Raw genomic sequence first — 12,436 nt, forward strand, 5'->3', positions numbered from 1 at the left:
AAGGATTATTAAAATGAAGGAGTCCTTTTAAAAGGGTTTTGGGCTATTAAGAATTTCTTAAACCTCTTACACTTTTTACGAAGTTTATCTAATTCGAAATTGTAGACACAAACAACTTCGCGTCGCTTCCCCTCGCCCAATTTCCAATTGTTGTCGACTCCTTTAAAACTCGGGAAAATACCAAGTTTTAAAGGAGTTGAAGCGTTCCGACTTTTGAACACGAAGCACCTCGATACTCGACTAACTTCGGGACTTGAAAACATCGAAGCGACTAATGTATTTGTGGCTTTAGAAAAAAGAGAAGCGCAAAATTCAGTACTCGAACGCAGGATTTCACGATCTCAAGCCAAGGGTAATTTAATGATGAGGTAAATTTTGAGACGTACCTAAAACGCCTATTCCCTCTTGCCTTGTAGGTGTTTGAATTATTATGGATAGCAGGAAACACAGTCGCTGAAAAAGCATTCCACCATTTAGCAGTTTAAATTACAAAGGTAGAAGCTTTGAAGATGTGGTTGTTGTTGTTGTTCTGGTCAGTCAGTGGGGATTAGACACAATTTAATTTATTTCTTTTTTAACCTGCCTACCTAGTGGTCTACCCAGTTTACCATGTATTTCTGTGTTATCCATCGTAATGCAATTTGGACGCGATTTGTATGATAGTTTATTTAAGGAAAAATTTTCTTATCTATGATCCATAAAGGACAAGTAAGATAATCAGAATACTATTATGATGGAAAGAAATTAATAGTATCTAAACATCTATACTAATATTATAAAGCTGAAGAGTTTGTTAGTTTGACTGAACGCGCTAATCTCAAGAACTACTGGTCCAATTTGAAAAATTCTTTCAGTGTTAGATAGCCCATTTATCGAGAAAGGCTATAGGCTATATATTGTCCCCGTATTCCTACTGGTACGGGAATCACGCGAGTGAAACCGCGCGGCGTCAGTTAGTTATGGATATAAATTTTAAATATATTTGTAACATAGTTATTGGATTTTGTCCGCAGACTATTCGCGTGCTACAACGACGGCATCATAAATCTTCTGGAGAAGTACTTTGACATGAACAAGAAGAACTGCAGGGAGGCTCTAGACCTCTATAAAAAATTCCTCATCAGAATGGATAGGGTTGGAGAGTTTCTAAAGGTTTGTTTATTACAAGCAGTTTATAGCAAACAACAGGTTGCAGGTTGAAGTGCCGGCAGAAGTGATAACTTGAACATTAACGCTGTGCATTTTTAAATATATGGGAATTTCGCACAAACTTCTTTATTTATCAGTATGAAAGTACTACGATTTATTGTGCTTTCGTACACAAACATGACAATTTACATTACTGAGTGGTTAAAAAGCAATGAAAAAAGAAGAAAACTTACATGATATGAACTGTATGATTAGATTAGACCTATAGAAGTCTAAGTCTACTATTGCCTCAGACCAATTACCTTCTATAGGACCTGCCTCGCTAGAGGTTACGCCTCTGTCAAAAGTATTTGATCATGATCACATATTTGCATACAAACTGCGTCTATAGAATTGATGTTTCATAATGTTAAAATTAAGTGTAACGACCTAAAATTTATAGTTGTGTGTAGTGTAAAGATATATTTATTGGTGTTAAATATTTTCGATGTGTGAGTGTCGTCGTCCCTCTAAAAACAACAGACAATTTTGTTGGTGAATTTGAGTGTGATACATGTACAATAGAAGGTCTACAATACAATACAATAGAAGGTCTAGGTATAGGTCTGAGGCTAGTCTTAGTAATATATGATGGGCATTTCAGGTAGCAGAGAATGTGGGAATAGACAAAGGGGACATACCAGATCTCACTAAAGCGCCGAGCAGTCTACTGGACGCGCTTGAAGGACATCTCGCTACTCTGGAAGGCAAGAAAGGATCCGCTGCCAACACGCCTACACAGACGGCTAGGTAAGAAAAAAAAGGGACCAAAAGTAAACCCTTCGAAACAAAAAAAAAGAATTTTCAAAATCGGTCCATAAATTACGGAAATATCGCTGGAGATACATGAAAAAAAAACATACATACAGCCGAACGTAGAACCTTCTCCTTTTTGGAGATCATCATCATTATCAACCCATATTCGGCTCACTGCTGAGCTCGAGTCTCAGAATGAGAGGGGTTAGGCCAATAGTCCACCACGCTGGCCCAATGCAGATTGGCAGACTTCACACACGCAGAGAATTAAGGAGATTCTGTGGTATGAAAGTTTCCTCACAATGTTTTTTCTTCACCGTTTGAGACACATGATATTTAATTTCTTAAAATGCATACAACTGAAAAGTTGGAGGTCCATGCCCCGGACCAAACCTCCGGAATCGGAGACAGAGGTCATATCCACTGGGCTATCACGGCTCAACATAATATGGTATTTTATTTTATTTTATTTTATTTTATTAATTTGGGATCGAAAACAGTTGTGTAAAATAATATAACTTCCAAAACTTATAGTTTACATACACAACCCACATCTCTATCCACAAGTAATTATACAAAATGTAGATGGGGCCGATAAAAATGATTTTCAAATTAAACTATCTAACAAAGTGCTTTTATACAAAGAAATGAAAATAATGAAATAAAAAAAATAAATAAAAAAAAACATATACATACTTCTAATAGAAAACTTTGATCTTATATTGAGTGACATGAATTTTCCAGTGCCCAGAAGAACGTAGCAAGCGTAATGGGAGCTTTGTCGTCAACGTCATCGTCATTCGGCAACGCGGCCGCGTCCACGCGCCTCGACTCGCAGACCAACGGCAACCTCTTCATTGATGACTCGTTGAAGCAGCAAGTGTTGGCTGAGGAGGAGGCGGCCATGACTCAATACAAGGTCAGTCAATACTCCTTAGGATCTCCAGTCTTCGCCGGCGCAGTAGAGGTTCCCTATGACGGGAAGCCCGGACTGATGTACTCAGGTCAAACACCCTTCAAGAACGGCCCTCTAAGCCGAGGTCAGGGTCTCAGAAGAGACGCCCTTAAAGAGTCGTCCGGCCTATCTCTTCTGCTTCTGCCTTCGGGCCCCATAAGGCGATGCTTCTGCGCTCGCCCAAACCCCTCGGTGACGCTGCTGAGGTCCCATTAAAGAGCCTACGTCACTTACTAAATCACTAAACAAATCCATAGGTTCCCCTGTTTTTTTTTAATTGGATTAAATGAATAAATATAATTAGGGTGACTACAATTATAAACAATTCTCTAAAGTCTAAACACATGCAAGACCATGCGGAAAAGTCTACCTTGCTCCAGTTGGTTAACAACTCCATTTAACAAAGATGTATTCATCTCAGTTATATTTTATAGCACAGCTAATCAACAGGTACACTTATTCCAAGGCGACGGCATCACCGGCGAAGAAGACATCACAGAAATATCAAAGAGATTTGTAAGAATCTACTAAATATCGGGAAATAAGCTTTGTAAATCGTCTCTTGTGTTGGTCACACGAAAACTTGGCTTTGGGAATTGGTGTTCAAGGGATTATAATGTAACCATTGCATATTTTGCAAGCTTATAAAATATCTTTACAAGTATATGTTTATAAATGAAACTGTGTAATGTATGTAATTTATGTAATCTGTCATTACTCGTATATGTCTGTCTTTCACGCTTTCAACTTGCGGTGTCGCTCGCACAGAAGCGTTCTATGAGTGTATCATTATCACCATTTTTGTGTACTACATCTGTACAAAGGTTATGCTTTCAAATTATGATATACGTAATGGGTCGTATCGTAATCTTCATCATGCTGTTATGTACATTTTATACGAATGTTATTTTTAAATAAATCATCTGGATTTTTTTGAAAATGTTGTTAATGTCGTCACAAAATGGGATTCCATGCTTTAAAGAGCGAAAACGCACTGCAACTGACACGAATCCATGAATATTCGTCCCGAAGTACTCGTAAAACTATTCCTATGGTTAGTTTACGACTTCGTCATCCGATTTCACATTGAGATTACTTTGGATGTGCCTCAGATTTAAATTGGACATATCCACCCACCTCAGTCCTCAACAAAAAATCGGCGAATTGGATGTCGAAAGTAATCTCACAAATAGCTTGGATTTGTATTAGAGATTTATCGATCCGAGTTTTTATATCCGTAATTTCACTAATTCTGATCGGGAGCAGTGTGTTAGTAGCCTTTACTGTTAGTAGTTATTTGTCTAAATCATCTTCATTATTGAATGTGATAAAAATTATCATAAATTCGACAACTCTGCCATATGCCACATTCGTCAGGGACACAACATGCCTACATCATTCATGAGACAAATTATATCACTTCATTTTAGAAAATTATAATTTAGTAGTCTTGTTGAATGCTTTTGATGAAAAGAATATGAAAATTGGAATAAATTGTAGATGATCTTTAAATTGAATTTTGTTAAAACTATCAGTCGACATATGGGGTTTTCTCTTCCGCTAAATAATGCTATTAAAATATATAAAGCCAATGTAAAATCACCTTTCTGTCACACAGAATAAGGTATCATCGCCAACGAACTCGGCTGCCAACAACCCGTTCTTATCAACCGGACCACCGGCTGGCCAGCCTCAAAATCAGAACCAATCCATCGTTGATCTGTTCGGCCCAACACCGTCGGATACAACCAACACCAACACGAGCAAGGCGTCGGACGATCTGTTATCATTGGGCAATCCCTTCGCTGATATGTTTGGAGGTAAGTGTTATACTAAAAGTAGTCCCTTTTCTGTTTGTAACGTTATGAAAAAAGATTTTATTTTTTACAGAATTTTGTACAGAATTAATTGTTCGAAGTAGATTTAAAAAGGACTCTAATACTGCACATGAACACTGTATAATACGCACTCTATGCTTATGGTTTAATGCTGATCCCACATTATGGACCAATCAAACTGCCCACGACGAACACGAGGCAGTTACAAAGTTAGACATACTTATAAATATATCGACAAACTTTTTAGGTATAGATAACTAAGTAACTATTTATTTTTACCATAAACGTTTAGTTAATAAACTAACAAGACATTTGCAATATGAGCAAACCTGATGGCAATGATAAAAAGATAGGCTACAACAGTGTTGATTATATTTTATTGAAAAAGAATAATGAGTGTAGGGTAAAGAAAGGTGAAATTTTACTTATCACAATATATGGCTGGTTATAAAATTTCCGGTCCAATTTGACTAGCTCAACTAAAGTCCCCTTATCTTTCTGTGTATTTAAATGAGAAATTCTATGTTGTGTGTTTATTACAATTTAGCTACTTTTGTTCATTTTGCAACCTCTTGAGACGTTAACTTTATTGTGCAAACGTCAATACGAGTATGACGCGATAATATTGTAGGTGTAACTAAAAATATTAGGACAATACTCACTTCACTAGGTCTAGGTTATCTAACCCCTAAGTAAGTGTACGGGATGCCTTAGTCATTCAGGTATAGTACAGTTAGCCCGTTAGCCGCACCGGCCACCGTCGCTTGTGTCGCAAAACAATACGTTTGTTTCTGAGGCCAATTTTAACATTTACCCCGATCCCAATGCCGGTTGTATAGATTTAGATGCCCGAAAAAAACGTCCTTTACGATCCTGAAGATGACATAACGATTGACAAAGCTTCCCAGGCAACACAAATACAAGCTACACAGCGTTTTCGGCGACGTCCTCGATATCTCACGTCACCTAGACCTAGACATTTTAACCCGCGATATTGGGGGCGCCCGGACTGACCACCAACGCCAAAACACCCTTCCAGAACGGCCCTCTAAGCCAAGGTTCGAGTCACAGGGGGAACGCCCTTAGAGAGTAGAGTCGTTCCGCCCACATCTGCTGCCTTCGGGTCTCATCAGGCGATGCTTCTGCGCTCGCCTTAAACCCCTGTGACGCCGTTGAAGTCCCATTAAGGAGCCCAGGCAGTGGGTATTGACATGGACCATTCCTAGCCGCACCGGCCACCACAAAGTCGCTTGCTTGGGAATTATTGCATTGCCATTGTTAGTTTCCGAAGCTAACTTATAGTATTATAGGACTGTAGATAGACTATAGTATATGGAGTGGGTACAGACTTACGACCCGTTTCTAGTTGTGCCACCACAGATGTTGCACAACAATATTCTAGGTGTATGAGACTTAGGTATGGTAGTTATAATATCGGCAGTGGGTATTGAGTATTGACTTGCGGCTATTTAAAGCAGTACGTTAATTTTCAAGGCTGACTTAAAAGGAGTGTAGGTGTATGGGACTGAAGCGTGTAGGTATAGTGCAGGCAGTGGGTATTGACTTGCGGCCCGTTTCTAGCCGCGCCGGCCACCACAGCGTCGCCCGCGTGGCAGAGCAACGGCTTTGCCGCCTTCCCCGCCGCGCCGTCCGCGCCGCAGCCCAACTCGTTCGTGTCAGAGGCTAACTTCACTAACGTTTTCAGTAACAATGACACCGCAGGTGAGGCGCTTTCTATTGTAGATCGCTTTGGGGTTGTCATGTGCATTGCGATAAACTGTCTGAATGTCTTGCCATTTGATTTGTGTACCTTTAAAACAAGACTGAATTTATTGAATCTAGGCAATTGCGTTTCCACCTAAAAGTCCTAATTGCTCACCGTTAGGCATGATTGTAGTCAAATGTAAGCCTATGTAATAAAAACAGTTTCTATTTTCCCTAGCACCTATTGTATACGCGTTCGTGGCTAAGTCACGAGTGAATTATCAATCCACCTATTTAAATGGTCTACTACAGATCCAAGCCTTCTTTACAGGCGTAGTTGCCTTTATAAAGATTATTCCAAATATTTTATAAAAGCGATATTATAACTTTTTATGGTACGATGAACATTTTAGAATTTTTCTTTTCTTTTTCATTGTTCAATTGTTCTGTGCTGCCAAAATTTAATCCGTAAATTTCTATTACTGGTTATTGAAGTCACTTCAACAAAGCATTGACTTTACGCTTGCGGGGTAAAATAATATTATCAGACATAAACATTTTTTGTTTATTTCAAATGACCTTTGTGACCCAAACATAAACAATAATGTTAAAAGATGCACATGGCAACCCCCACCAAAATCTCAATCCACATTCTTCTCTATGGTGTTGGGACAATTGTATATTTTTAGCGAACTTAGTATTAAGGTATATGATATAGTCGAAATCTCGCTGCAGGCGATCTCAATAAATCATCCTTTTCTAATTGAATTTTCTTGCGATTTACAGCAATTGCTTATAGAAAAAACATTATTGAGTGTTTAATGAAATATATACTCATAAAAAGCATTTAAGTAACTAAAGAATAGGCGACCTTTAGGCCTAGGATACGCTACGACATATCTCGTGAAGACAAAACTACATTGTCGACCAATAGCAGCCGAACCGGAAATATAGCTCCCTCTTCGCAACAAAAGAGTTAACAATATTTCCGTTTCGGCGGTATCGGTCGACAATAAATCATTTTGTCTTCACGACATATGTCGTGACGCGCATCTTGGGCCTATTGATATACCTTAAGAACGAACAAAAATAAGGTAATGCTCACACGTCACTAAGCCAAGTTAAATGTGATTTATTTACAATTCGACCTGCAGCGAGGTATTGCTCTATACAAAGTTTATGGTGTTTATATACTTAATGGAGAATTATTGTGCAAGCTGCCGCGAACCCATTCATGGGTATGGGCGACCCGACCCAACCGATAACCGCCTCCCCCGCCCGTCCCCCGCCACCGAACGTCCAACCTAAATCCGCCTTCGACGACCTCGAGGATGTCATGCGGATGTCCTTAGGCGGGTCGCCGGCGAAGCAACCGCAGCCGATCACCCAACAGCCGCAGCCGATGCCGTTCGGTGACGTCATGAACATGCCGGTGTCGCAGCCGATGATGTTCGGCTCGCCGGCACGGCAACCGATGATGCCGATGGCTGCTATGGGTTCGATATGTGTTACGGAATGTTTTTATTGTTCTTTTTTTTTTTTTTTGTTCATCCGACCGAGGTGACCAGTTTTATGTTTTTCGTATTGCAAAAGACAAACAGTTATGTTGTTTTTTTTAGGAGAACTTGTTGAAACTATTGCTAGAGAAAATCAAACATTTTGTTGTTTGTTCGAGGAACTTTTTGGGACGATGCATGGAATAGCTGATTGCAGAAATTTTTGAGGGTGTAGATTTAATTGTTACTTTTTATAGCATAACTAGTGCTGTCATAAATTTATCATAAACGGTGAGTTGGTTGTTCAGAAGATGCTGAATAAAATAATTCAAACATGCAGCCTAAATTGATCATACATTGTGAATTGGTTTTTCGGAAGATGCTGAATAAAATAATTCAAACATGCAGCCTAAAAATTTGTATAATATACACTGATAAAATGATGGAAGAAGCAAACTGTGCACCTGATATTAAGTGATATAACTTTCGCCTTTAATAGCAGGTAGCGAATCTACGCTAACCTCTCAATGTCATAGATATTAAGTCTCAGGTGTCTGTAAAATTACCCTGTAACCAAAAGTAAACCCAAAAAAACACTGCTCTGCATTTATAAGCAGGGGTCATCAACATTTTCGGGTGCAATATTAAAACATAAAACTGGTACAATGACTCAAAAACTAGCCAACTAGCTTTCGTTCCTCTCTTTCAGGGCACGAGCTTTAGCGATTTACAATATAGCATAGCGTAGTGGCACAGCGTTTATGACACCGCATTAACAACATCATTAATACCTGTAAATAGTGAATACATGTCAATAGTAAGCTGTAGAATTTACCATGAATTTATAACATTTTTATTGTTTTTTTTTTTCAAATTCTTCTGTGAATACTTTTAGACGGTTTCTGTATTAAAACTTACGGCATGCTTCTTGAAGGACCGGAATCTACGGCACATAAACAAACTTTTCTCATGACATGTGTGGCTTTGCTCAGAGTCCGGACCAGTACAGAATAAAAAAGAGCCCCTTTCACCATCTTTTGATAAGTATAGTTTAATTAAAATTAGTGATAAGATAAGTAAGTTGTCTTTGTCATTTGACATAAAGTAAGAATTGTGACCTAACTTACGCGCTTAAAAGTGACAATTATTGCCGTTCTTAAAGTATCCACAGAAGTTTTTGAAATTTTCAGCTATCGTGTTTTTTTTATTAATTGATATTGTTTTTTATGTGTTGTATTTTTAATTCGGCTCTTTACGTTTCGTTTTGTCAGTATCTATGGAGAAAATGTATAATAAGTGTTTACCCGCTACTGCGTTAATCTGTTTTTATTTAAACATCCTATTTTTATAAATCTATTTTAATGTTCTATTATTGAATGTTGGTATTCTGTAAGCAAACTGAGACCTCGACTGCGTGGTGCAGGGGTATGATGACATATGACGAGCAAATGAGGACAACCGCTGTTTTTCGATTCCGTTCCTCTTGCTGGTAGACATTTTTGGATAACTCTTTTAGGCAAGCTAATAATTAATTTATCCTGTACCTCACCTAAACTACCCTAACACGAAACTAGCCGACCCCACTGGGAAGCTTAATTTGGGGAGTAAGCTAGTGAATGTGTTACGAAAAGTGTGATCGAGCGAGGCTAACGAACGTTGAGAGGGGGCTAAAGAAGTTTTTGTTTGCAAAATGATTTTAGTAGTAAATTGGCAAAATCAAAGATGAAAATTTCAGATTGCGTTAAGTAGGTATATTTTTTTTAAAACATATTTTACTTCTTTAGAATATTAGTTTGGCTCAAATACTTAAACAAAAATGTCAAACAGTTCTCGGGATAATCCCTTCCCTGTAACTACGTGAGTGAGGATTCATTCATTTGGGTTGCCTACAGTATATATGTCTACAGTCAATAAAATGTGTAACACTTTAACAACAATCGCAATCAACAAAGCAGTGACAACAATGTTGCAGGCCAACAAACACAACAACAACAACCCGGCAAGGTGCTCACAGGCGATCTTGACTCCTCGCTGGCTCAGCTCGCCAACAATCTCACCATAAACAAGACAGCTGCAGCTCAAAAGTGAGTAGATTCAATTATTTTTAATGATTTTGAATCTTTATAGTATGTGGAATTTCTGGAAATCCCATTAAGTTTCTTAGTAGTAACTAACGAAAGCAAACAAGTCAAACAATTTTTTAAACCACTGTATGTTGCCGTGAATGAGAGGTCTTCAAGTGACGTAGTAGGTACAATTAAAAAAATTCTTTGAGCTAAACAGGGTTGGCGATAAACCAATATAATATAACCAATATATTGGTATACCCTAATTGGATGAACACAAATATTCTTTTCTTTTAAAAAAAAAAGAAGGTGAGAAGGTGAAACATAGACAATTTAAAGACCCCATTGATTGCACCCAAGCAACTAATTTGATTTTATTACAAGTTGGGATTTTCAGAAATTTCGAAAAATGTGATGATGAAACGTGGAATGTTTTGTCAATAATATATATCGATAAAACATTTCATGTTTTATTTTAGTAGCTAGAAATATTTCAAAAGTTTAATCATCATGTGAAGTGATCGCGATTTCATTATTGATTGACCACTAACAGGTCATTTATTCGCTGTGATAAAATTGCCATGTGTCAAAAATCTTGTCAACGTGTCAATCGATGGAAAATATGACGTCAAAATCACAGAGAATCGGTGCCCTGTTTATACATCAACTGTCTTGAAATTGACGGTAAAATTGGTGAAAGCATCCACATACATATAGCAAATTTATGGCATGCATTGACTGAAAGGACACTATTCCGGACCACTTGTATTTTCAACACTGACAGACATTTTAATGATATTATTGGTGCTGATTTTGGCTGTACACAAATCTTACTTATTTAATGAAACCCAACAAACGCCACCCAGTTTCGCCCTCATAGTTTCCATTCCCGTGAGACTATAGAGATAAAACAGTGCCTATGAAATAACAACTAACATTTTCTATTAGTGAAAGAATTTCCAAAATCGGACCCAATATAACAACACAAACTATACCTTATTAGAATATTAGTATGGATTTCTAGTGAACTTGGTGGACTTTGTACCACTTAAAATAGTTTGGTTTCTAGATATTTTCTTTACTGTGAATTAATTTAATAGATTATAAATGTGAATTTAGGGTTATTAACGTGATTGCCGATTGGAAATTAAACGAAAGACCCCCCTATAAAATCTCAACTATAATGAGAAGTTTACATAAGATTATGTCCTTTTCTACATTGTGAAAAACAGTAGGTATGTCTAAAAATGTCGGCTATAAAGTTATACTTTACTTGACATTTGAGACATTTGTGTATAGCCAAGTTGGACAATGTTTTTGAAATAAAAACAAATATTTTAAATGTAGTATAAAACTACTAAAGGTATCCGTCGAATCGGACCTCCTTTGAAGTCAGTTAAACAATACTTTCACCGCCATCTCATAATGTTTATATACTGTTGATGAATTTTATTGTAGTCAGTTATGTTGTGTATTGATTAAGTAGACAAATAGTTTCCTTTTATCGAATTTTCGATTCATTTTTATAATCCTTTATTAAACATATGAATGCCGTTTTGTTACATTTTAATAGGTATGTATGTGAATTGGCAATGAAGGAATTACTAATATATTTGAACACATTTTAGATTAAAATACCTGGGCGATCAATCTTCGTCTCCTTGGTTTTAACTTAAATCAATTTTTTTTAGGAAAATATAGTTTTCTTGAAAAAATTGTACTCGTAACGCCATCTTGTAGAGTTTTGAAGTAACACTATGCTAACATAGCATACCGATTATTTTGATTACCTCAAAAATATACAAGATGACGTTATAGAAAATACTAAAACTTTATGTATGTACATACCTATATTAAACAGACAAATGTATCAAGAATGTATATAATGAAAAACACAGTTAACATATTTTACATAATTCCGTAGTTATTTTGACACCCGGGTTTGCGGTATGTAGATGCTTTCACGTGTGTTTTATTAGTTTAGTACACTCGAACCACTTTTATAACTTAGTTTACCATAATAAGCACTCTTGAGCATTTTTATATATAAAAAAAATCTCTTGTTGGAATCTATGTTAGATCAGAAACACTGCAAAGATATAAATGAAATATATTTTTTTAAATATTTTCATTGCAAGTTTTTCATTTCATAACGTACAAATAAGATTTGCTCTTTGTCCTTTGACACATAATATTGCCATTAACAGTCTAAATAGGTGTAACATGCGCCCTACGACATATGTCGTGAAGCCAAAATGACGAATGAGCGGCCGAACCGGAAATATCAAGCTTTCTTTTCATCCCAACGAAAGAGACAGCGATATTTCTAATTTGGCGCTATTTGTGGACATTATGTCATTTTGTCTTCACGATATATGTCGTTGTTCACGTGTTAGGCCTATAAATCTGTCCTTTTTGCAATTGGTTTATTAT

At 37.1% G+C, this 12,436-nt stretch overlaps 1 protein-coding gene across 11 annotated transcripts in view; it reads left to right on the top strand.

The window, feature by feature from the left end:
- The window catches only part of LOC112043377 (phosphatidylinositol-binding clathrin assembly protein LAP), a 46,115-nt gene that overhangs the window by 25,829 nt on the left and 7,850 nt on the right, over positions 1–12,436 (top strand). For 5 of the 11 annotated variants that reach the window (XM_024078758.2, XM_024078759.2, XM_024078763.2 and 2 more), the window contains 8 exons: positions 1,014–1,152; positions 1,793–1,938; positions 2,689–2,863; positions 3,350–3,415; positions 4,518–4,719; positions 6,319–6,459; positions 7,659–7,937; positions 9,910–10,021. In XM_024078758.2, the coding sequence (XP_023934526.1) occupies positions 1,014–1,152; positions 1,793–1,938; positions 2,689–2,863; positions 3,350–3,415; positions 4,518–4,719; positions 6,319–6,459; positions 7,659–7,937; positions 9,910–10,021 (1,260 nt within the window). The remainder of the gene's footprint in view (positions 1–1,013; positions 1,153–1,792; positions 1,939–2,688; positions 2,864–3,349; positions 3,416–4,517; positions 4,720–6,318; positions 6,460–7,658; positions 7,938–9,909; positions 10,022–12,436) is intronic. The other 6 variants (XM_024078761.2, XM_024078762.2, XM_024078764.2 and 3 more) reach the window with 4 other exon arrangements.

The sequence above is a fragment of the Bicyclus anynana genome, chromosome 22 (genome assembly GCF_947172395.1).
Source record: "Bicyclus anynana chromosome 22, ilBicAnyn1.1, whole genome shotgun sequence".
Taxonomy (NCBI): Eukaryota; Metazoa; Arthropoda; class Insecta; order Lepidoptera; family Nymphalidae; genus Bicyclus; species Bicyclus anynana.